This window comes from Tiliqua scincoides, chromosome 8, assembly GCF_035046505.1.
Source record: "Tiliqua scincoides isolate rTilSci1 chromosome 8, rTilSci1.hap2, whole genome shotgun sequence".
In the NCBI taxonomy this organism is placed as follows: domain Eukaryota; kingdom Metazoa; phylum Chordata; class Lepidosauria; order Squamata; family Scincidae; genus Tiliqua; species Tiliqua scincoides.
Window position 1 is genome coordinate 24,408,524 of NC_089828.1, and position 23,973 is coordinate 24,432,496.

General features: G+C 44.4%; 1 protein-coding gene across 3 annotated transcripts in view; it reads left to right on the plus strand.

Annotated features, from left to right (window-relative positions):
• Positions 1-5,774: 5,774 nt before the first annotated feature.
• The window catches only part of FAN1 (FANCD2 and FANCI associated nuclease 1), a 34,145-nt gene continuing 15,946 nt past the window's right edge, over positions 5,775-23,973 (plus strand). The window contains exons 1-6 of one of the 3 annotated variants that reach the window (XM_066635495.1): positions 5,775-5,853; positions 7,787-9,206; positions 14,666-14,806; positions 17,633-17,828; positions 18,918-19,151; positions 19,685-19,816. In XM_066635495.1, the coding sequence (XP_066491592.1) occupies positions 7,910-9,206; positions 14,666-14,806; positions 17,633-17,828; positions 18,918-19,151; positions 19,685-19,816 (2,000 nt within the window). In that variant the 5' untranslated portion in view covers positions 5,775-5,853; positions 7,787-7,909. Of the gene's footprint in view, positions 5,854-6,138; positions 6,234-7,059; positions 7,229-7,786; positions 9,207-14,665; positions 14,807-17,632; positions 17,829-18,917; positions 19,152-19,684; positions 19,817-23,973 lie in introns of those variants that run through there. The other 2 variants (XM_066635498.1, XM_066635497.1) reach the window with 2 other exon arrangements.

The following is a 23,973-nucleotide window of genomic DNA, read 5'->3' on the forward strand; positions in this document are numbered from 1 at the left end:
TGGATTCTATCCCTTCCTTAACATAAACGGCCACCCCACCTCCAACACACCCCTGCCTGTCCCTCCTGTAGAGTTTATAGCCCAGGATTGCGGTATCCCACTGATTCTCCGCATTCCACCAGGTTTCCGTTATGCCCACTATGTCAATGTTTTCCCTAGTCAGCAGACATTCCAATTCTCCCATCTTTGCTCGGAGACTTTGGGCATTTGCATAATAGCATTTGTACATGGAATGCCCCAGGATGGGCTGCTTATTCACTCCTTTGTCTCCGCATCCTCTCATTGTGCAAAACCGTCTATCACATCCCATCATGCTACCATTCCCAATTTGTTCTCCCACTCTGCCTTTGTCTTGTTCTTCTCTAACCTCCCCATCCTTGTCCCATAGGGATGAGGAGTCCCAAACCAGATGCCCCTCTGCTCCTGTCGGCCTTCCCCCAGGGATCAGTTTAAAAGCTGCTCTGCCACCTTTTTAATGTTATGCACCAGCAGTCTGGTTCCATTCTGGTTCAAGTGAAGCCCGTCCCTCTTGTACAGGCCCCACTTGTCCCAAAACGTTCCCCAGTGCCTAACGAATCTAAACCCCTCCTCCCTTCACCACCATCTCATCCACGCATTGAGACCCCTGATCTCCGCCTGCCTAGCTGGCCCTGCACGTGGAACAGGTAGCACTTCAGAGAACGCTACCTTTGAGGTCCTGGCTTTCAGCTTCCTACCTAATAGCCTAAATTTGGCCTCCAGGACCTCCTGGCTACACTTGCCCACGTCATTGGTGCCGACATGCACCACAACCGCTACCTCCTTCCCAGCACTGTCTACCAGCCTGTCTAGATGAGAAGTGATGGTAACATGATGGGGTTACTCCTAACCACCGTGATTTTAGCGCGTCACTCCCCCAGTGCATGTCACTCCCCCTGTGCGTGTCACCTGGTGCGGCCCGCACCCTCCGCGTGATGCCACTGGATGGACCAAAGGTCTGACTTGATATAAGTCAATTTCTCAATACAATCTATCCAGCAGGTTGGGATGGTGTCCTGTATAAACCAAGTGTGTGGCCTATGGTGCTCCCCAGAATCCTTTGCAAAATGCAGGGGTTACTTACCAGATGTGGACAGAATGCCCTAGAGCTAAAATTACTATTAGTACCAGTCAAGGCTTGGACTGCCTTGATTTGACCACACATTCATTCTTCCTATTGTGATGTGGGCAATTTCATTAAGCCAGTTCAACGGAGTGCCCGGCTCTCAGGAACCTTAGTGCAGCTGGGAAGAAGTGAGAATGTGCTCAGGTTGCCAAGACTTTGCCCCCATGGCTGGAGACCTTTTACAATACCTGAAAAGCACTCTGAAAGCAGAGGGACTTGGATCCTGAAAACAACCATATTTGTTGATCTACTGTCAGTCAGATTCAGGCTTCCTGGGGAGCTTCAAGACTGCTATTCATCTCTTAAGATGTCGAATTCTTTTTCAGTCTCCTGGAGATGGTGCTGACAAGCATTCCTCAACCCTTTAACCCAGTAAGAAAGCTTCAGAAGGATTTCTTTCTCTGTCTTTCTGAAACCAGGGGGGGGGAAGGGGGGAGTTTGTGTTATTTATGTTATTCTGCCCATCCAATAAGTATCACTTTACATTCTCTTTGTTGTTAGTGCTATAAAAAACATACTTCCAAGCAGGTTGGTGGGATCTGTGGGAAGGGATGGATGGCCTGGATTGCTATTGATGATGTTCATGGCCAGCCCAACACTTCCCAGTGTCTGAAGTGGCACTGAAAAGGCTACCTCCCCTTGTGCAGAGCACCTGCCACCTCTGCCACTCTTCCTCTTTTTCCAGCTACCTGGATTAGAAAAGAAAAAGAAGAATGGAGCAGAAGAGGAGGTGGTGGAGAGGAGAATCTCTGACACTCTAGCCCACCTCTCTTCTCTTCTGCTCTGTTTTCCTTTTCTACCACAAGGAGCATGAGGAGGATTGGTGGAGATGGGCACACGTACCCTGTCACAGGACCAAATCCTATCCAACTGCTCAGTGCTGGTGCAGCTGCAATGCATCAAATGTTCCCTTACCTTGAAGAGGCCCCTCCGTGACTGCCCTTCCACTGCAGAGTGGAGTGCACGTCCTGTTGGCACAACAGCTTCAGTGCTGGAAATTTGGATAGGATTGGGGCCATGGTCTTGGTAGAAAAAAGCACCCAATGTGTCCTCATCCTGTTCCCTGTTTTCCAGAAACAATCTCTATTTGCTGGTAATTCACTATCTCTATTTTACCTTCTGGAGTTATTTTACATATTACAAACCCCTTCCCTAACCTTTTAGAAGTTAAATCTTTGGGCATGGGACGGCAACATCTAAACTCCATAGACTCCACCCATCCCAATTTCTGGTTCCTATTCCTGGTACATTGCTGTCCCTGTTTTTGACTTTTGGGGGATAATTTGTCAAAACATTGTAAGTGTGAGTTGTAAGTATTGTCATTCTTCAGGATTCAGCTCCATTCCCAGAGTCTCCAGAAGTCAAATCTCAAGAGTGCATGGGTTGATGCATAGTGGTTTTACAGCACATGTCAGTAGATGCATGTGCTACAAGGCCAAAGTCCCAGGCAGAGTGCAATCTGTAAATGCATATATTTGAAGCTACTGAGACACATTTTGAACTACTGTACTCATCATCAGTATTGCAGGACAATTGTGTTTGCCTAGTATATCCTTAACCAAATGAAGGCGCAATCCAAACACCTTATGTCTGTGCTTTCCAGCACTGGCATAATGGTGCCAATGGGACATGTGCTGCATCCTGCAGTTGGGTGTCACTCACGGAGGCCTCCTCAAAGTCAGGGAATGTTTGTTCCCTTACACTGGAGCTGCACTGCCCTTATGTCAGTGCTGGAAAGCACTGACATAAGGGGTTAGGACTGCATCCTGAGTAATCCTCCCACTCACTAAATTGGTGGACAGAAGGAATAAATACAATCAGAGTAAAGCTGGTTTGGATTGCTCTGACAGAGTGCCCAGTTGAGAGAGACAGTGAGCTGCCCAATTGCTACAAATGCTGCAAAGACTCTTGTTGTGAGAGGGAGCATAAGAAGAGCTGTGCTGCATCAGGCTAAAGGTCCATCTGTCTCACGGTATCATGCTATCTTCCTGTATCTCACAGTGGTCCACCAGAGAGCACACGAGAAAACAAGATACCTGTGTCCCATTGCCACTGCTTTGTACCTGGCATTCTGAAGTACCCTACTTCTAAAATCAGGAGGTTGTATATGCCCATCACAGTTTGTAACCTGTGATGAACTTTTCTTCTAGCAATCTGTCTAATCCTGTTTGAAAGGCATCTAAGCCAGACGCCATCACCATATCTTGTGGCCAGGAGTTTCACAGATTAATTACACAATGGGTAAAGAAATATTTTCTTTTTTTCCCTTCTTTTTTCTTTGTGTGTGTGTATGTATATTGGCTGCCTTGAGCTTTTGGAAAGGTGGGGTATACATGTTTTTAATAAATAAAATAAATATGTATGTTACATTAAAAAAAAAAAAAGACCCAGAATGTGAACTTTGGCAATGCCAGCTCAAAAGAAAAAAAAATACAGAAGGGGAGAAGGTAACACCACAAAGGGTAAGGAGCTCAATTGGTCATAACAATCAAGGAGTAAAGCAGCAGTTCCCAAACTGTAGGTTGGACCCACTGATGAGTCGCGACCTGATTTTTGGTGGGTCACCAAAGAGTAATGGAACGATCAGATAAGGAATTGTCTCAAGCCCTGAGGCTACTGAAAAATCAGATACTATAGCTGCTGATTACCCTGCAAAGAACTCAGCTGCTGCAGTTTGCAAGATAGTTGCTGATTGCCCTGCAAGGAGCTGAGCTCCTGAAGTTTGCAACCATGTGTAAATATAGGATGAAAAATGTTTGTGGGTGTTGTAATGGTCATTGTTGCTTATAAATAAGTAAGTTGGCAACCTTCAGTCTCGGGAAAACTATGGTATCGTGCTCTGAAAAGTGGTTCGGGAACAGCATCTAGCGGGCTGAAAAGGCCCATTCGGGAGTGACAATCCCTTCCACACTGGGAGCAAATGTAGTCTGTCCCTGGTGTGTCTCCCTGGCTGTGGGCCTTCCTTCTTTGCCACTTTGCCTCAGTCTGTTGGGCAAGTGTTTCTTCAAACTGGGAGAGGCCATGCTGCACAGCCTGCCTCCAAGCGGGATGCTCAGAGGCCAAGGTTTCCCACCTGTTGAGGTCCACTCCTAAGGCCTTCAGATCCCTCTTGCAGATGTCCTTGTATCGCAGCTGTGGTCTACCTGTAGGGCGCTTTCCCTGCACGAGTTCTCCATAGAGAAGATCCTTTGGGATCTGGCTATCGCCCATTCTCACGACATGACCAAGTCAATGCAGGTGTCTCTGTTTCAGCAGTGCATACATACTAGGGATTCCAGCTTGTTCCAGGACTGTGTTGTTTGGAACTTTGTCCTGCCAGGTGATGCCGAGAATGCGTCGGAGGCAGTGCATGTGGAAAGCGTTCAGCTTCCTCTCCTGTTGTGAGCGAAGAGTCCATGACTCACTGCAGTACAGAAGTGTATTCAAGACGCAAACTCTGTAGACGTGGATCTTGTCAGCTTCTTGTCAGGATCTTAGACCATACTCTCTTTGTGAGTCTGGAAAATGTGGTAGCTGCATTTGTTTAGCTCAGTATCGAGAGAAAGAATGTCAGAGATCATTGAGCCAAGGCACACAGTCATGGACAACCTAAATAGGTCAGTAAATAAAAATTAATTAATTAATTTTTAAAGTTTTAAAAAAGATCTAGAAGAAATCAAGCAATCAATGTTTAAAAAGTTTACTTTTACAAAAGATCTAGAACAGGGGTGTCAAACATAAGGGCCGGATGCGGCTCATGGAAGCTTTTTATATGGCCCTCAGACTTTCAGCTGCTGCGTAGTGCTGAGGTGTTACTGTGGAAAGGGCAAACCACATGAAAATTGGGCTCTCCCATACCTTGAAATATGATCAAGCTTCATATATTTTTCTCTTTTGTTATTTGCAGCTAATGAGCTCCAAAGTGAGAAAAAAATTGTTTATTTTTGGTTATGACCTGTTTAATGACATCACTTCTTGCCTAATAACATCACTTCCGGCCCTCAGCAGGCATCGTGAATGCTATGTGGTCCTCCATATGAAATGAGTTTGACACCCCTGATCTAGAAGAAATGAATCATTTTTAATAATTTGTAGTTTAATTACTTTTTAATCAATTAATTTTTAAACTTTTAAAAAAGTTTAGACTTTTAAAAATATCTAGAATCAATAAATTAATCAATCAATCAATTTTTAAACTTAAAAAAGTTTAGACTTAAAAAGATCTAGAATCAATCAATCAATCAATTTTTAAACTTAAAAAAGTTTAGAATTAAAAAGATCTAGAATCAATCAATCAATCAATTAATTTTTAAACAAAAAAGTTTAGATTTTTAAAAAAGATCTAGAATCAATCAATCAATTTTTAAACTTTAAAAAAAGTTTAGACTTTTTTTAAAAGATCTGGAAGAAATCAATCAGTCAATTAAAATATTTCTTCTTGATCTCCTTTTTAAAAAGTCTGGCAAATATGGGTGGCTCCCAATACAGCGTCATTTAAAAAAGCGGGTCCTGCTGCTAAAAAGTTTGGGCACCACTGGAGTTGAGTTGATTGGCAGCCCAGGGAAAGAGAATGCGTGGGGATCGATCGCTCCGGCATCGACCGGATATGCCTGAGACGCAGGGATGGATGGATTGCAACTGCCTGGCGGCTGAAGGTGGAGAGCAACAGAGCGCGAGGGCAGGGGTGAGGTGAGCACGCGCGCTGCTACCAGTTCATCCCCACAGCTAAGGTAGGTGGTGGTCTCGCGCTCGGCGACTGCCGGCGTTCTGTGCGCCTGCGCGAGCGCTTTCGAATGTCATGCTAGCTGAAGCTTTATGCAGGAGCGTGTGCAGGCATTGCACTGAGCTTTCTCTGCCATGTGTTGCAGGGAGGGATTTCAGGCTGGAAGGGGGTTTGGAGCCTGATTGCTTCCCCTTTAAGTGGATGAAAGAGGAATGCAACAGGCTGTACTGTTTGTCCCATTGGACAATGTTTCCCACACTGTAGGTGTGGTCGCCACTGGTGGGTCGCCAAAGGGTGGTAGAAAGATCAGATACCCAATTGCCTCAAGCCCTTGAGACTGTTCAAAAATCAGATGCTGTAAGGAGATCAGCTCCCGCCGTTTGCAAGGTAGCTGCTAGTTATTGCCCTGCAAGGAAATCAGCTCCTGTTACCATAGTGTGAATGCAGTGCATGTGTTTTGGTTTAATGTTGAGAAGGAGTAAGGGGTTGAGCCAAAACTGTTATGGAAGCACTGGGTTTTGAGGGAGGATCTGCAGGAAGAGTACAGTGGCTAAACAACTGAGGCTGAGCTGTGAACGGGGGCTTTCTGGGTTCAAATATCACTTCTGTGAACTCGCTAGGTGGCCTAAGGCAAGATGCTTTCTCTTAGCTACACTACGGCATAGTAATATTTGCTTACCTTACCACAGCTATTCTCAAACTTCTCTGTCTCTGGAGCACTTTACTAAAAGGAATAGCGGGGAGCCCCAGAGTGCTGGTGCAAACTTGGCAGGGGGCAGGTGGTGGCCCCTTATGGGGTGCTTGTGAACTCCCAGAAGCGGTCTCAAGCCCCAGGAGCACACTTTAAGAAACACTGCCTTACAAGGTTGTTATAAGATTGAATGGCATCAAAATAATGCATGCAAATTTGCACATTCAGAAAGCACTGTACAAATGCTACTAGTCCTCATGGTACCACAGGAGTACTAGGGGGTATAAAGGCAGCAAGTGGGTATGGAAGAGCCTCTATAGTGCAGCAGTTGTCATCTTTTTTTCTTTTTTTTTAATCTCACAGCACACTGGCAAGGCATTAAAATTTTCAGGGGCACGCCATCAGTTTCTTTGACAATTGACAAGGCACACTGCACTGTAGATGGAGAGAGGTTCACCTCCCCCAATGGCTGTACTAATAAATGACCCTTCCCCAAACTCCCATGGCACACAAATGTGCTGTGGCACAAAGGTTAAAAGCAGCTGCTCTAGAGCAGCTTTTCTCAACATTTGTCCCCTGCTGTACCACTTCTCATCGTCCACCTATTGGAAGCACCACTGGAAGCAACTGGTGATGATATCGTCGCTAGTTACTTTGGATTAGGAGGCCAGATGCAATGCAACAAACACCGGTAAGAGGCTCAGGGCTTTTGGGAAGACGTTTTTGAGCTTGTGAAAAGCGCATGCTGGAGCTCTGCCCACCGAGCTGAGCCTCCTATCACCGCTTGTCACATTGCATGGCTGGTCTCACTGCCAGGTGGCAGGGGTCTGGGGATTCTACATGTACCACCAGGCACCACTTCAACTACCGCCAGTGGTACGAGTACTACTGGTTGAGAAACACTGCTCTAGTGTAACATTTTGCAAACAAAACTCATCCTATTTCAAAATTATGACTAAGTTGGTACCCATTCTGCCTGCTTATTAAATTAGTTTTGTTTTCACATTTAAGAAAGAAACCTTAGAAGCAATTAATAAGAAATTTTAAATCTGGCATCTGTGCTGGTCCTTTGACGTATTTTAATAATGCCACCGACAGTTCCATTGGCATAATAAACCTGATTAAATCTGCAGTTAGTTAGTGCTTTTCAGAACACTTCTTCGAGCTCACCAACAGAGAAAATTGAATTACTATTATTTTATAAAATGTAAAATATTGCTTCTAACCTTTTCCCTTTTTGTTTTTAAAGGCAAAGCAAAGAAGAACGCTCAATAATGCGAAACAGATATTCTTTCTTGGGTTGTGATGTTTACATGAGATGGTGTCTGGTAAATGAGTGACACCCATATTCGCCATGTTTTAGATTCTCATTATGGCAGAAAATGGGCCCCCCCAAAATAAAAGGCCACGAAGAAGCTTATCCCTTGGTAAGAGCAAGAACACTGCAAGGACGACATGTGATGGAGAAGCTAAAAGGGCACCTTTACCTCCAGCCTCTACCTCTATTGTTTCATTTTTTAACAATGTTCCCCCTGCCAGAGTTGCTTGTCCACTGTGTAGCCAGAACGTGCCAAGATATGACATCAACAAGCATATTGATGAAGTGTGTCCAGAAAGATGTGGTGGTGATGTGAACCTGGTTGACTCGACACCTGTTGTGAGCCCAAGGCCCTCAGCTGAAAATAGGCCCAGTAGTTCCAGCCCATACTTTGTGAAGAGCACCTCTACTCCAGAGAAGAACCCAAGTCCTCCAGAAGGTGGTGACTTTAAAGGAGGGACAAAGGAGCAGACAAGCCCATATTTTAAGAAAGGTGGTGGTCCAGCACTGGGTGACCATGCATCTAGAGTTCATGCAGTTACAAATATCTCTCTGGGAAGCTTGTCGACCAAGTTGTCTAGAAGACGACGGGCTCAGAGCAGCAATGTGGTTATTCAGGAGGCTAAGACCTGTGTAGCCGCAGATGCGTGCGACGACCCTGTAGAGAGGAACCTGGAAGATGTTACTTCTGAAGACGGCTCCCAGAAAGAGAACAGGTTTCCTTCCTCAAGATTTCAGGAACAATGTAGTCCAAAAGAAAGTTTAACAAGCAAGTGTGAACCTTTGGGTGTGATCCATGATGGTAATGCAGGAGTGCTCTGGGCTGATTTCCATGATTCAGCTCTGGCCTTACTTCCTTTGGGTGATGTTGCTGGCAGTGAACTTGAGCCACCAGGAGGGGACAGTGAGCAGCAAAATAGTCCCAAGGGCCCAGCTTCAGATCACGGCAAACATGCAGCGTGTTCAGCAGCTTATGGCAAAGTAGGGCCATCTAACCTGGAAACCAAAGATCTTGCCTCTAGTGAGCAGGTTTCATTGCCCAGTGCAGAGGAGACATGCCACAAACAAACACATAATTTCTGTGTTGTGGAAAGCCATAAAGACATAAGAAATGAAGTGAGGGATGATGCTTGTTCGAGACCTTTAGAAGAAACCAATTTTCAGAGTCCAAACACCAGTGTTTTAGAAACAATTCTCAACGGAGCTGGTCCAGCCTTAGACTCAGGGGAGCATCCATATTATCTCCGGAATTTTCTAATGGTCCTGAAAACTGTCCTGGAGAATGAAGACGATCGCAGGCTTCTTGATGAGCAAGACTTGGATGTCATTGCTAAATTCTACCAGCTCTCAGGTACTTTGCTATGTTATTATTTGCTGTACACAGTGCTTTATAAAGTTATATAAGCAAAATAGACTGGTCCCTGCATCCATGTAGCTCAGTATTTCTCAGACTGTGGGTTGGAACCCACTAGGAGGGTTGTGAGCCAACTTCAGGTGGGTCCCCATTCATTTCAATATTTTATTTTTAATATATTAGACTGGATGCTACCATGGTATGTGACTGCATCTGAGGAAATGTTACAGCTCTGTACTTTTAACAGGCTACTGTGTATATGCTTTTAACAATGCTAGTCAATGGGACTTACTCCTGGGTAAGTGTGGCTAGGATTGCAGCCTAGGATTGTTAAAAATTTTCCTTCTTGATGATGTCACTTCTGGTCATGACATCACTTCCAGTGGGTCCAGACAGATTCTCATTTTAAAAAGTGAGTCCTGGTGCTACAAGTTTGAGAACCACTGATGTATCTTATAATCTGAAGTTGTTGTTATGAATACTTATATGCCACTTTTCAACAAGAATGATTCATAAAGTAGTTTACATTGTAAAATAAATTGATAAAACTTGATGGGCAGTAGGGAAAAACAATAAAGGGAGAGAGAATTTGGGCAAATGCAGTTACCCTCTATATATACTTGGAGTTTGCTTACAGTTGGGAAATTTGGGTTAAGAATTTATAACAAAGTCCACTCATGCTGGCACCTAACAGGGAAAAGAAGCATGACTGGCACAGTCCCTGTTCCTCTTCCAAATCTCACCTCTGCAACAAACTCACTAGGTGACCTTAGGCATGTCACTATTGACCCTCAGCTCAGTGACTGCACCCTAGCAGTGAAAATCCTATGCAGGGATACTCAGAAGAAAGTCCCGTTAACCTCAATTAGCAGCGTGACCAGCAGTTTATGGCATAGTAAAATTGCATAGGATTGCAGCCTGTCAAACTACACATGATGCAGAGTGAGGTCGCAGAATTCTGAGCTGTTTCTGTTCAGATTGTAGGTGGGGAGTACAATCTTTGCAACTTTCCCCATGCAAAAAACATCCTTGATGTAGTAAAACAGCACATCAGGGAGAAATCTGTACTAAATGAATGCTTTTATTTTCTAGCAGGGGTAGGCTTTCTTAAATATGACCTGACATGCAGTCTCAAGCAGGAAAAATCCAGAATTCTACGTCCTCACTCTGCAATGTGTGGTTCGGGTCTTATTATGACCTGGATTTGCATGGTGACTAACAGACTGAGCTGCGGATCTCTGCCTTGAATTCTCATTAGGTGGCCTTAGGCAAACCGGTTTCTCTCAGCCTCAGTCTTCCCCACCTGTATTATGGGGATAATAATATTTGTTGTTCATTATAGTACAGTGCATACAATAGTAAGGTAAATAAGTTCTTATTGTAAGGACTAATGTTGAGATAATAGATATGAAATGCTTTGCACATTGGAAAGAGCTGTAAAAATGTTAAATGTTATGATCTGCCTTTCTATCTGGTTACTCTAAGCACATACATTTTTCCAGCTTTAGGGAAGGTCTATACAGCATCCTAGCAAAGTAGCTTTGTCAAAGATGTTAGCCCAGCTGACTACATAGACCTGTTAGTCTGTTGTGGACTGAAGGCCCGATCCAGAATAGTGTGTGCCAGCTCACCACCAGTGCGCACTGTTGCAAATATGCCATAAGGCATGTTTGCGGGCATTATTACTGATCCAGTGTGAGCCTACCCTGGGGCAGTGCTGGTCCGCAGCTGGAGATCCACTGCTTGACATTCACTGGTCAGAGCACTGGGCAGTGGAGAGCTAAGTCTGGATGGGGAGGAGGTGTTCCAGGGCGGGCAGGGGAGGGGTTAGACTGGTGGAACTCTATTCGTCAGATCCGGAGTCCTGTGTTGGATCTTGAGACCCAACACGAGGCATCCATACTCTGCACCAGCTGTAGCCATTGCGTGAACATAAGAACATAAGAACAGCCCCACTGGATCAGGCCATAGGCCCATCTAGTCCAGCTTCCTGTATCTCACAGCGGCCCACCAAATGCCCCAGGGAGCACACCAGATAACAAGAAACCTCATTCTGGTGCCCTCCCTTGCATCTGGCATTCTGACATAGCCCATTTCTGAAATCAGGAGGTTGTACATGCACATCATGGCTTGTAACCTGTAATGGATTTTTCCTCCAGAAACTTGTCCAATCCCCTTTTAAAGGCGTCCAGGCCAGACGCCATCACCACATCCTGTGGCAAGGAGTTCCACAGCTTTCCTTACTCCTGGGAAGGAAATGAATGTTCCCTTCCTCTGAGGAAGCCGATGACGGCTGCCCGGTTGCGCTCAGGATGCCGTGGCAGCCAGTTTGGCACCACAGCAGCTCTGTGCGCCAGGCAGCTCTGGATTGGTCAGTAAAAGAGCCAATTTTTGTAAAGCTTTTCACACCCTTGGTCTAAAGAGAGTTATTGCTGCTGATGTGTTGCCCTGCTTGAGGACCTTAGCCTGAAAGCATTGTATGGCTTTGCCATAATTAACTTATTAACTCAGCTAGAATTACTGAACTGAGTGCTTCATAAGAATTCAGACAGGGAATATTTTTTTCCTAATGGAACTGCTGCTATCTCCAATCTTTACACAGGCCTGCCTGCAGCGAATCTTTTGTACTAATTTGAGAACGACAGCAGTGAATGTTTCTCGGGGGCATAAACCGTTTGTCTGAGAGCCCCATGAGGTCTGAAATGCCCTTATGAAAAATGTGAGGGAGTGATTTTCTGCAATTTGTTTTTTTTGGGGGGGAAAGGGGGGAGATCTTGGATTCCTCCCCCCTTCTCTGAGGCTGGCCCACAAGCATTGAATAGAGTAGCGTTGCCTTAGCCCACCAGAAGCCTCTGTGAGTGAGTGATGACCAGGCTGTGATTGCCTGCTTGGGGTCAAAAAGAACTCGGTTCTTAATTAAAGTTTTTCAACCAGTAATACTAGTGGGTACTTCACAGTGCAGTGGGTGGTACTTGACCCCACTGCCAGGGTGGTCACGTGGCACTGCCCTGCCTGACCCCCACTCTGCTGGAAGTGGGGATGCCTGACACAGTGGAGCACCAGTCATTACTTGGACAAGAAAGGTACAGAGCAAAGCTCCAGCTATGGGGCAGGCCACCCATCCCTGTGTGCACCTGCTTTCTCTGGGGGGAAGTGAGCTGGTTTTGCATAGCGGCTAAAAAGACTGAACTGCAAATCCGGACTTCCTCGGTTTAAATCTTGCCACTGCCACAAACTCCCTAGACAAACTGTTCTGTCTCAGCCACTATCTTTCCCATCGGTGAGGTGGGGATAAGAATACGTACCTTCCTTACAGAGTGGCTGTAAGGATTTTGTCAAAATAATTGATGTCAAACACTTTTCACACTCAGAATGCACTATGCAAATGCTTACTATGTATTATAGCCAAAGAAATTGTTTGGCAACTGCTCTGTCCTGGATCAGCTGCCTAGATCCAGGCTTGAGTTTCTTCCACAACCTTGGGGTTGTGGGGTTGTCCACAACCTTGGGCAGCCAGCTTGAGTTTCTTCTACAACCTTGGGGGAAAAATAGTGGGGAGGGAAAGACAGTTGTTGTTAAGGGACATGATGGAGTCCTTCCCAGTAATATGTGTGTTTTGCTTTCCTTGGGCAAATGGGAAAGCTGATCTCTGGCATAACTCGGGGGTGGGTGAGCTCACCTTACTCAGCTCTCCCTTGGGTCAGGTGGGGGGAGGAGAGCCTTGTGCATGCAAATGCAATGAACTTTGGATAGAGGGAAGCAGAGCATGCCTTTGATACAAATCTGCTTTGCCCTGTTGCTATGCCTTGTCGGGCTCCAGCTATTTGCATAACGTGCCTGCTTCTATAATTGGTTGGTTTCTGCTAAGAGGCAGACATGATTTCTGCAGCTTTGAGCCTTTGATGTCAGGTTTTTGATTAGCATCCGGCAGAGGCTGCGCTGGGCGATTATTGCTCCACTTCAGTGATAATTTCCACTTTACGAGGCACGGCTGATGTTGGGAAGCCAGTTTCGGTGCTATCCACTGGGACCTCCTCTTAGCTGTAGGAGAGGGAAGGCGAGGCTTGGTAAATAGGGCTCTGGTTCTTGTTTCAAGGAGCACTTCCTTCCCCTTTGTCTTTGCTAAGAAAAAGGGAAAGCTTTTGCAGCCTTGAGGATAAGTCAGGGAAAGCTGCTTGCCCACAGCCCAACCCGCTTGCCCATGTTAACCTTTCGTTGCCTGACTTCCATTCTTCCCCCCCCACCACCACCATAACCTACAAAGAAAAAAAAAGAAACCTTGTAATTTTTGTAAGGCCTTCTTACCAAATTGCCTGGATAGGAACCTTCTTTGAAACATTAACTGAACGTACTATTTAAAATGTACATGCCACTTTTCAGCAGAACGGTTTTCATTGCAGAATGAATGAAGAGATGATTCTCTTGAAAGGGGCCTCCTTGCGGAGATAGCAAAGGCTGAATGAGTCAACAAATGGTTGCTTGCAAACTCTGCAGAGCTGGCCCTGGGATGCCAAGGAAAGGATCTTGGGTTTGTACTGGAATGCTAGTAGGTTTGTACTGGTTAGAGCAGTGGTACTCACACATTTAGCACCCACAAGTGGTACCCACTTTTTAGAATGAAAATCTGTCGGGACGCACCGGAACTGACATCATCAAGCAGGAAAATTTTTAACCATCCTAGACTGCAATCCTACCCACACTTACCCAGGAGTAAGTCCCATTTACTACCATTGTTAAAAGATTATATATAGTAGCTTGTTAAAAGTACAGGTCTGTAAAATTTCCCCAAATGCATTAACATATTAAAAATGAAATATTGAAATGAATGGGGACCCACCTGAAATTGGCTCGTGACGCACCTAGTGGGTCCTGACCCACAGTTTGTGAAACACTGGGTTAGAGTATTGCCCATAGACTGGGCATTTCCCAGGTTCAAATCCCTGCTTAGCCACAAAGGTCAGCATAGACGACCTTGGCCCAGTCACCTTGCCTCGTACAGGTGTTATTTGACTGGCCTTTATGTGTACAGTGGCTATATTAACAGCAGCATAATTAAGAAACAGACCTGCAGCAGAATGTGGTGTTTGAACTGTAATTGTAACTGAACCTTCTTTTTAAAAAAAAGAAATGGAGAACTAGAATGGTGTGGGTATTGGACTTAGACATGGAAGATCTAGGTTCAGATCCGCAGTCATGAAGCTTCTGGGGTGACCTTGGGCCAGTCACTCTCTCTCAGCCTCACCCACCTCACAGTTGTGAGGACAAAAGAAGGGGATAAAATAAATTCTATCCCAGGTCAAAAAGTGTTGGGCTTTCATTGGACTTCGGTTGGGTTGGCTAGTATGTTAACAGCAAGGCTGAGTGATTGCAAGTATTTTCCAAGTCCCTGTGTGTCGTCCAGCTCTTGAAACCATCTTTTTTCTCTCTGTTCCTCTTTGCTCATAATCAAACTGCAGCCAGTGGACAGAAGTTGTACATCAGGCTTTTCCAACGCAAGCTGAACTGGTTAAAAACAAACAAAATAGAATATGAAGAGATCAGTCGCGATCTGTCACCAGTCCTTGAAGAGCTTGTTGGGGCAGGATTCCTGCAGGCAGGTATGTCTGTTAAAAGCTGTACGGCAGTGAGACAGAGCATGTGTGTTCAGCAGTGTAATTATGATAAGAGTCCTTTACAGACTGTACCACTTTGAATGGTGGAGAATTAAAAAATGCTATCCCCTATGATAAATAGGCATGAAACATTCCTTGCATATTGAAATCTAGTGTATCAGGGAGAATGGTTGACATGAATCTTTTACCTTATTGTGCTAGCTTTCTACATGCATTGATGGTTTTTTTGAACATAGGGAGCAGAGGTGTACTGCCACTGTGGGTCATGGTTGCTTGACTTGGGAAGCAATTGAAGCGCATGCGCCCTCTAAGCAGCCAGTCAGGTGAAATTGCCTGGTCAGCTGCAGAGTGAGCGCTAGCGCTTCAATGCACATGCGCCCTAATGACGTCATGATACTGCGTGGTGTCTTGATGTCTCAGCATTGCCGTGGGCGCTTAAAAGCCCTCAGTGTGCCTCTGTTAGGGAGTGTTCTAGAACGTTATTTCTCAACCTGTATTTTGAAATGGTAACATCCAGAGGAAGCCTCCAGTGCTGCTTCCTTAAAGAATGTGCATCAATCAGTAGAGATTTTGGCCATGTTTGGGATACAAAATCTATTTACTCATTGCGTCCCAATGAGGAGGAGCCATAGGTGGCAGACCATGTGCTTTGCAAGCAGGCAGTGGTGTAGCTAGCGGGGGGCAGTCCGCCCCGGGTACCACCCTTGGGAGGGTGTAACACCACAAATGACCCAACATCAGTAACATTGCGAAGGTTAGGCGTAACCCCATCATGCCATACACCATTCGATGTGGAATTTCCAGTGGAACACAATGCAAAAAGCCGCATTGAAATATCTCCTTTCCATCAAAAGTTATTGCCAAAAAACTGGAAACAAAAAAATGCATTGAACCCTATGGAAAATGAAACTGAGCCATATCGCGCATTTACTCGTGAGTAGGCGAACATGCCATAGTTTGTCGGAAAGGGCAGGCTGAGAGGAATCCAATGACACCAGAATGGTTTCTATCCAATGAAAGCAGCCCCCAAAAAACACCCAAGAAGGAAGTCCCTCCCTCCAAGCAGACGAATGTATTGAGCCCTATGGAAAGCGAAAGTAAGCCGCAGGGTCGCGTTTACTCGCGAGTAAGCAAATGTGCCGTGGCTCCTGGTCAAGTCAGGCAAAGAGGAATGCAAGGCTAGTTGCATGGTCCCCATCTGATGAAAGTGGAACTCAACAAATGCTCCAGAAGGCAGCCTCCCCCCCCCCCAAAGAATAAACCAGAGGCTTGAGTTGGTAAGGTGTGCACTGGGGAGGGCTGAAAATCTCACTGATTTATTTGTGTGTGTGTATGGGGGGGTGTTATTGCAGGCAGGCTACAGAGAAAATTCATTTGGTGAAACAGGGCTGGCTTCCCCTTATTTATCTGTTTTTCTTTAATTTAATTATTTATAATTATTTTATTTTGCTTGATGATGTCACTTCCAGCATTACATCACTTCTGGTGGGTCCTGGACAGATTATCATTCTAAAAAGTGGGTCCCAGTGTGAAAAGTTTGAGAACCACTGCCTTAACTCAAACAGGCCAATGAGACATCCTTGGGGAGGGGGGGTGACACCCTAGTGACCAAAATTCTGGAAATCATGGCTTTTAGGAATAATACCATCATGTTATATACCATTTGATGCAGAATTTCATCCATTGCTTGTGGGGAAATATTCACTGCATTTATTTTTCTGGCCATTATTATTATTCATTCCATGTCATGACTTATTACAATCTCTGTCTCACCTACCTCACAGGGTTGTTGTGAGGACAAAATAAGGGGAGGAACCATGTACACCACCCTGAGCTGCTTAGAGGAAAGGTGGTACAAAAAGCAAATTAAACAATATAATTAATAATTAATTAATTAAGCAATATAATTAATAATTAATTAATAATTATTAATTAATTAAGTCATACGGGGTGACAAAAATTTATGGGCCCCGGGTGTCAAATGACCTAGCTACACCACTGCATGCAGGAGGTCCTGGGTTCAATCCCTGGCATCTTCAGGGAGTCTTTTCAGGACCCGTCTAAAACTCTGTCAGGCTGCTGCCAGGCAGTGCTGACCTAGCTGGACAGTGGTCTGACTTAGCTGTTTATTTGATCCTGAATCAGTGAACTATGTCAAATTTCAGTTCCCTGGCTGCAGCCTAGAGGCCAGGCCTGCAGAAGACTTGGGAGTCCCGAATACAGTTCTTGTATCTTCCCTGATTCAGCCATGCCTTGAGGATTGTCTTTCTAAGTCAGACCAAGGCCCACCATACTGACTTCAGTAGTGGGACAACCCCTACCGGCTGGTGGAAATTCACCAGCCAGGCATGAAAGTGGTGGTCTTCTCTTGTTGCTTGTCGCCATCATCTGGCATTCAGAGGTATGCTGCCTCTATATATGGAAGCCCAGTGGTGTGGTCTGATGGCACATGTTGCAGCAAATTTGGTGAAGCTGAGGAGAGTGGTCAGTGCTTGGGTGAAATCCTGTAAAATCTCTGGGTTTGAGCACAGGCTTGACAACTTAGGGCAATATGGAGGAAGGGTTGTAGCTCAGTGGGAGAGCAACTGCTTTGCATGCAGAAGGTCCCAGGTTCAATCCCTGACAAAGGAGGACGAGAAAAATCTCTGCCTGAAACCCTGGAGAGCTGCTGCCAGTCAGTGATGACAGCATTGACCTAGATGCATCAGTGGTCTGACTCGGTATAAGGCAGTTTCCTGTGGGATTGTGGGTTCCCTTGCTTAGTGGGGAATATATGAGAGTCTCTTGACACTTTTTCTCATGCACCCCCAGAGACAGAACTGCAAGATTTGTCTGAGGTTTTGGACTTACTCTCTGCCCCTGAGCTGAAAACCTTAGCCAAGGCCTTCCATCTGGCAAACCCAAATGCTCCGAAGCAGCAGCTCATCGATGACTTTCTCAGCCTCGCAAAGCAACGTTCAATCTTCAGCAGCAGCCAAGCCGGCGTTGGCAGCGTGATTCTCAAAAGGTAATAATAATCATTAGAATTCTGTGATGGAGCAGATGCAGTTTTTGGAAACTTCAGCCTGTACAGAATCGGGGCCAGCCAAGTGAAGCGTTCTCACTTGTCTCTGCTGCTTCCTGGATTTGGAGTGGAAGAGGAATTGTGGAGGAGAGGAGTGTGAGTGTTGATGCTGCCATTTGTGCATGTTGGTGTCTTGATTGTAATTTTGTTTTATGCTGCTTGTGTTTTGGTGTTTGTAACTTTTTTAAAAAACTGCTTTTGTCTTCATTGTCTTTGTGGTGGTGCTGTGTGTTAAGCATTTTGCTGTAAGCTGCTTTGAGGGCCTTTTTGGGTTACAGAAAAAGCGATTTGTATGTCTACTCTACATGAATACATGCTGCAGTCTGGATACGTGATGCAAATTAGGGCACAATCCTAACCCCTTATATCAGTGCTTTCCAGCACTTTTGCTTTCTGCAAAACCGGAAGTGGAGTATGATAGCTCCACTTTCACTTCTAATGAGCTGGGGAGCCCTGCAGACACTCACGCAGGGCTCTCTGCACTCCCAACATGCTGCTGCAGGAACTGGGTGAGTGCATCCCAGTCCCTGCAGCCCTCCAGAGCTGCACAATCCTGGGTATTGCGTTGCTGCCTCCTCCCTGCCTCCCCACTGCCCCCACCCCTTAAGGGGAAAGAGGTCAGGGAGTCTGAAAACCACTGGTCTAAACTGTAAGTCTCTTGGGGCAGGGGCCTGGTGCTATGTAAATAAATAACAATTTGAGGAGAGAGGAGAACTTTGCACATTGGAGGGTGGTGGAACAGGAGAAACAAAGGTTACAGGCAGGGTGTATCTAGATATGATTGTGGGGAGCAAAGCCATGAAACACTTTCAAGGGAAGTCAGTTACATGCATATTAATTATGGGTGACTTCCTGGTTTAATCGTTTGCAGAACTGAAGCTGCTAACACAAGTATCCTAGTGACCTACCTGAAAATGTTTCGATCTCCTTAATTTGCGCCTAGTTTGCGAGAACCTTTGCTCTAATATTTATACAATGCAGTAACAGGTAGGCTGAGAACTGACTTTGATTTTATTTTTGCTTGGTTCTCAGGGCCAAGGATATGGTAGGGAAGACCGTCCGCATTTGTAGAGGGCCTCGGGCTGTCTTTGCTCGAGTGCTGCTACTGTTTTCCCTGACTGACCCAGTGGAAGATGAAGAAGCTGGAAGCGGAGGCCAAGGACAACTTTCCACTATGCTGATGGTCAACATGGGTCGAGTAGTCTTCCCCACGTACAAGGTCAACAGGAAGACCCCAATCTTTCTTGATCGGGATGATTTTGTCAGGTAGGAAGGAAAGATGAGTTCCCAGGAAACTATTTTGTCATGTGTAGCTCCAGTTTTCTTATTTGTTGATGGTGATTATGGTACCATCACTATGCATGGTGCTTTACAAAGTACAAGAGTGCAGGTCTTTGCCCCGAGGAGCTTACAATCTAAAATTCAGTTAACTGAAGGTAGAAATAAAACAGGTGAAGAATATGCATCCATATAATGGGTTTAGGCTTAGTTACAGGAGGGTATTAAGGGGGCTCTGATGAAGCCTTAAAAAGAATCTGATACCTGTTTAAAATGATACCACGCTCTTCCTCTTCTTCCACCCTGTTTCTCACCACCTTAGTCTTTGAAGACAAAAAAGGTTCGTGAGCGAGAGGTAAGGCTATGGTGCCCCTTGCTTTCTGATTTTCCTCCAGTGGGAGGAGGCAAGGGAAGGAAGAAACGCTGCAGCTAGGATGTAGTGCAACCAGGGATCGTGCACTCATTTCTTTGATAATCTTCCCTTTGAGAAGACGTAAAGACTTTTCTTAATTTCCCACTAGGTACGCCAACGCCGTGCACGTGTCGAATGATGTATCTGCGGCTATGATAAACGGGAACTGGAAGGAGGCGCAGAAACGCTACGGGGTGGCAAAAGAAGCCTGGCAAGAATTGCAGAGTTGTCCTTCTATGAGGTATTAACGCTGGAAAATAAATGGTTTGCAGCTAGCAACAGTATGATCGCTACTGATGCAGCTGGTCTTTGGGAAAGGCTTGTATTCTTTGTGATGATGGTTGTCAGTGCCAATAGTTATAGGTACTTTGTATCCCAACAATTAACTCATATCCTTTTATGTTGCCTTGAGATGTCCATAAAATCTAAGGAGAGGTTCTCAAACTCTTTAGCACCAGAATCCACTTTTTAGAATGACCATCTGTTGGAACCCACTGGAAGTGATGTCATAATCAGAAGTGACATCATCAAGCAGGAAAATTTTTAACACTCCCCCAGTACAACAAAATTAAGTCAAATCCATTCATTAAGTAAATTAAAAGTTTACAATAAATTGAAGTTTAAAAATTTATTTAAAATAAAGAAGAACCCTTCTAACCTTCCCAAGCAGTTGCTGTTCTGTTAAAAAAAAATTCCCCGAACATCCCAAAGGCTGCAATCCTATCCACACTAGGAGTAAACCCCATTTATCACTGTTAAAAGCATATACATAGTAGCCTGTTAAAAATACAGATCTGTAGCGTTTTCCCAAGGGCAGTCACATTCCATGGTAGTATGAAGTCTAATATATATGAAAACCAAAATACACAATGAATGGGGACCCACCTGAAATTGGCTCGCGACCTACCTACTGGGTCCTGACTCACAGTTTGAGAAATACTGATTTAAGGGATATAAATAAATCAAAATCTGAAATGTGAGGAACAGTATATTAGTTAAAGTGCAGGAGGAATTGAAGGAGGGAACAACATATAAAGCAGGGGTGTCAAACTCTTTTCATACAGAGGGCCGAAGTTAGCACTCAGGGTGCCTGCTGAGGGCCGGAAGTGACGTCATTCAGTAGAAAGTGACATCATTAAGCAATTGAGTGCCAGAAATCAGCACTTTGTTCTCCTATAGAAGCTCATTACCTGCAAATGGTAGAAAAGAAAATCCTCAAATCTTGATCATATTTCAAGATACGGAAAGCCCAATTTTCATGTGGGCTGCCGTTTCAGCCGTTTCAGTGGTAACGCTTTGGCACCGCTCAGCTGCTGAGAGCCTGAGGGCCGGATACAAAGTTTCCAGGGGCCGCATCCAGCCCCCGGGCCTTGTGTTTGACACCCCTGGCCTAAAGGGAAAAAATAAATGTTTTAAGTATCTGGGAATAGCATTCTTTAATTTGGTTCAAGAAATGGTTAAGCATAATTAGGAGCCCCTGATTAGGAAAACCGAGCAAGATTTAGGCTGAAATCCTGTGTACAGTTCCTTGAGAGTAAGCCCCATTGAACACAATGGGGCTTACTTCTGAGTAGATATGCATAGGATTGTGCATTTAAAAAGATGGAGAAGGCAAAAAATGTCATGGTTTGGGAGAATTGCAGCAGGCAAAACAAAGATTCTTCCCAGTATTCCTCCCAGCACCTCTAACAATCTCTCAAAAACATTTGGAACTGGAAGAAATCAAGAGTTTTTTTTAAAGCCGTCTCTAAGGAAAAAAGGAATGGATGTTCCTAATAGTATAAAATATATTATAGTCACATAACCCTTTTGTGGGTACTCTTACAATGGGCCAACCGGAAACAAAGGAAATTCTCTTGGGAAATTGAACAGTGGGCAACAGTGGCCTGTGTTCTATGATTCCTTTCTGTAAGACACTGGGACAACACATTTCCAGAAGAAGCTGTAAAAAGCAATAGAGATGTCTTGATGAAACAACCGAACACATGGGTGATCATTGGTCTTCCCTCTAAGCTGCATGGCCAGAATTGGAGCCCCACACAGCTTCCACCACAGTGCTCTGGAGCTTGGCGATGGCCATGACATAATCACCAAGCACTCCAGAACTGTCCCTGCACACCTCCTTTAGGGCTCTGTACGCTGCATGTAAAAATTACAAGGAGAATTGATGATCATAATATTTCTCCAACTGGTGAACTGATGTGTGAGAATATTATTGAACTACCACGAAAGTTTTATCCACAGGCTTTAGATTGCCCCTGTAGCCCTTACTAACATACTGTTGTGAAGTACAAAAGAATATAGGACTGTAGGAGAAGGGAAATGCTGTGCACTGTGTTTTAGTTGGGCTCCATGGGGAGCTGACCCATATCCTCAAGGAATTCTGTCTTCAGCTGAGTCCGGTTTACATGAAGTTCAGATAAGGATTCTTAATAATTGATGTAGAACATAGATCTGATAAGGAATTGCCTGAGTACCTGTAGTGTTTATAAGGGAAATAATTTTCTTTATATGATTTGATATTTCGTTTTTGTTTTCTATGTCTAGTGTGCAAAGTTGTGGTTTTTATGCCTGGTGTTTTTTATTTTAAGATATAAATTTATAGATAATCCCAAGAGGTGTTTGAAAATGTCATTTATTTTACTCTGAAGTAAGCCTATTGCATTCAGTGAGACTTAGGCTGTAATCCTATCTTACTCACCGGAAACGAACACCTCTAAAAATCCCATGTTGGTACCGGACAATGTCTTGAAGTCTACTAATTTCAGAGAACTCATTCCCTCTATTACAATGGAGGTTATAACTTCATAGGTCAATTAGTTTCTAAATACTGAACTGTGAATTCAATAGACCCCATCTTTTCATTTATCAGAAACTTAAATTGCATACTTTGGTTCATGGGATCTTGTTTTTGCCTTTAAACAACTGAAATTTTGCGCCATACCTGGATGTTTGGAATCCGACCTGTTGCTGGGCAACTTACATTTCTTGCCAAAATAAGAAATTTAAGATTTAACATTTGTTGGATACTGATATTGTTTTGGATGCTGATATTTGTGAACTATTTAAATTTTGTATTTTGCTTTTATAAGATTGTTATATAGTTCTATTTTTATATGTCCTTTATTTTTCTATGAAATAAATATTAAAAATATATATTCATATTTACTTTGAGCTTCCAGTTTTACTTGTGATCTATTTTAGTTCCATAGAGGTAAACTCGAGATAGGTTTTGATGCTTATACAGGTCGAGACTCATTATTCGCGAGGGTTCCGTTCCAAGAACTCAGGTGGATGGCAAAAAACGCACTATAGCAAATCAATTTAAAAAACAAAGTCTCTTTCCTCCAGTGCTTTAAAAACAGCCTTGCTGACATTTTAAATGCACACAATCACTTTCTCTCCAGGAGCTTAGGCTTCAATCCCTCCCTTCACCAGGAGCCCCAGCAAGGGGGAAAGAATGGAGAAGGTGATCATTGCTGCCATTTAGCCTTCTTTCACGTGCTCAGGGGGAAGGGAGGAGTGAAGCCTGCAGAAAGAATGATTGTTGGATTGTCAGCCGGCTGCCCTCTCTGGCATTATTAAACGACTGTTTAATTTAAAGGGCCCTTCTCATCAGCTTTGAGATAGAAAAATCTGTGGATACTGTAATCACTTGCATGACTGTCTCTCTGCAACACTAACAAGCAGTTTTTTAAACTGTGATTTTAAAGGGGTGCATCTTTCCCCTTCTCCAGGGATCAGCACATTCCTTCTTATTTGCAGGGGGTCATTTGTGTTGAGTCAAATCCGTGTATAAAAAATGCATGTATAACAAGGCTGGACCTGTATATTGGGCTGACCAATCTGCGAGGCTGAGGTGGTACTCCATCCACCCACTAGTCTCCATTGCTTCTTCGGCTAGCCTACTACTCTCCTCTCTCACTCCATCCCCCTCTTCCTTTTCTAATTCATCAGGTGGGAAAAGCAGAGGCTGGCACATCACCAGGTAAATGGGGGGGCAGTATATGGCACTCTGCTTCAGTCTCTAGGAGGTCTTGGGTCTACCCTGGTTTTACAGGTGGGACCTCAATATCCACTGATTTTGATTCTCCACTGATACAGAGGTCCACCTTTAAATGCGTTGTAACAAGGGAAAAAAGCATCAAAATCCAGTTTCCTGTCTTTGCACTGCTAAATAATTATTTCATTCCACTCAATTCCATTATTCTGAATGCAGTATAACGCTATACTAATGCATTCTGGGGCGACAATGAAGCTGGAAGTGAGTCTTTAAAGCTATTTTTCCACTGATTTGGTATCCACTGATTTTTTTTTAATCCACTGGGGGTTCTGGAACGGATTAAATGAGGCACAACCTGTATGTATAATATTGAACAAACTTACAGGAGAATTTGT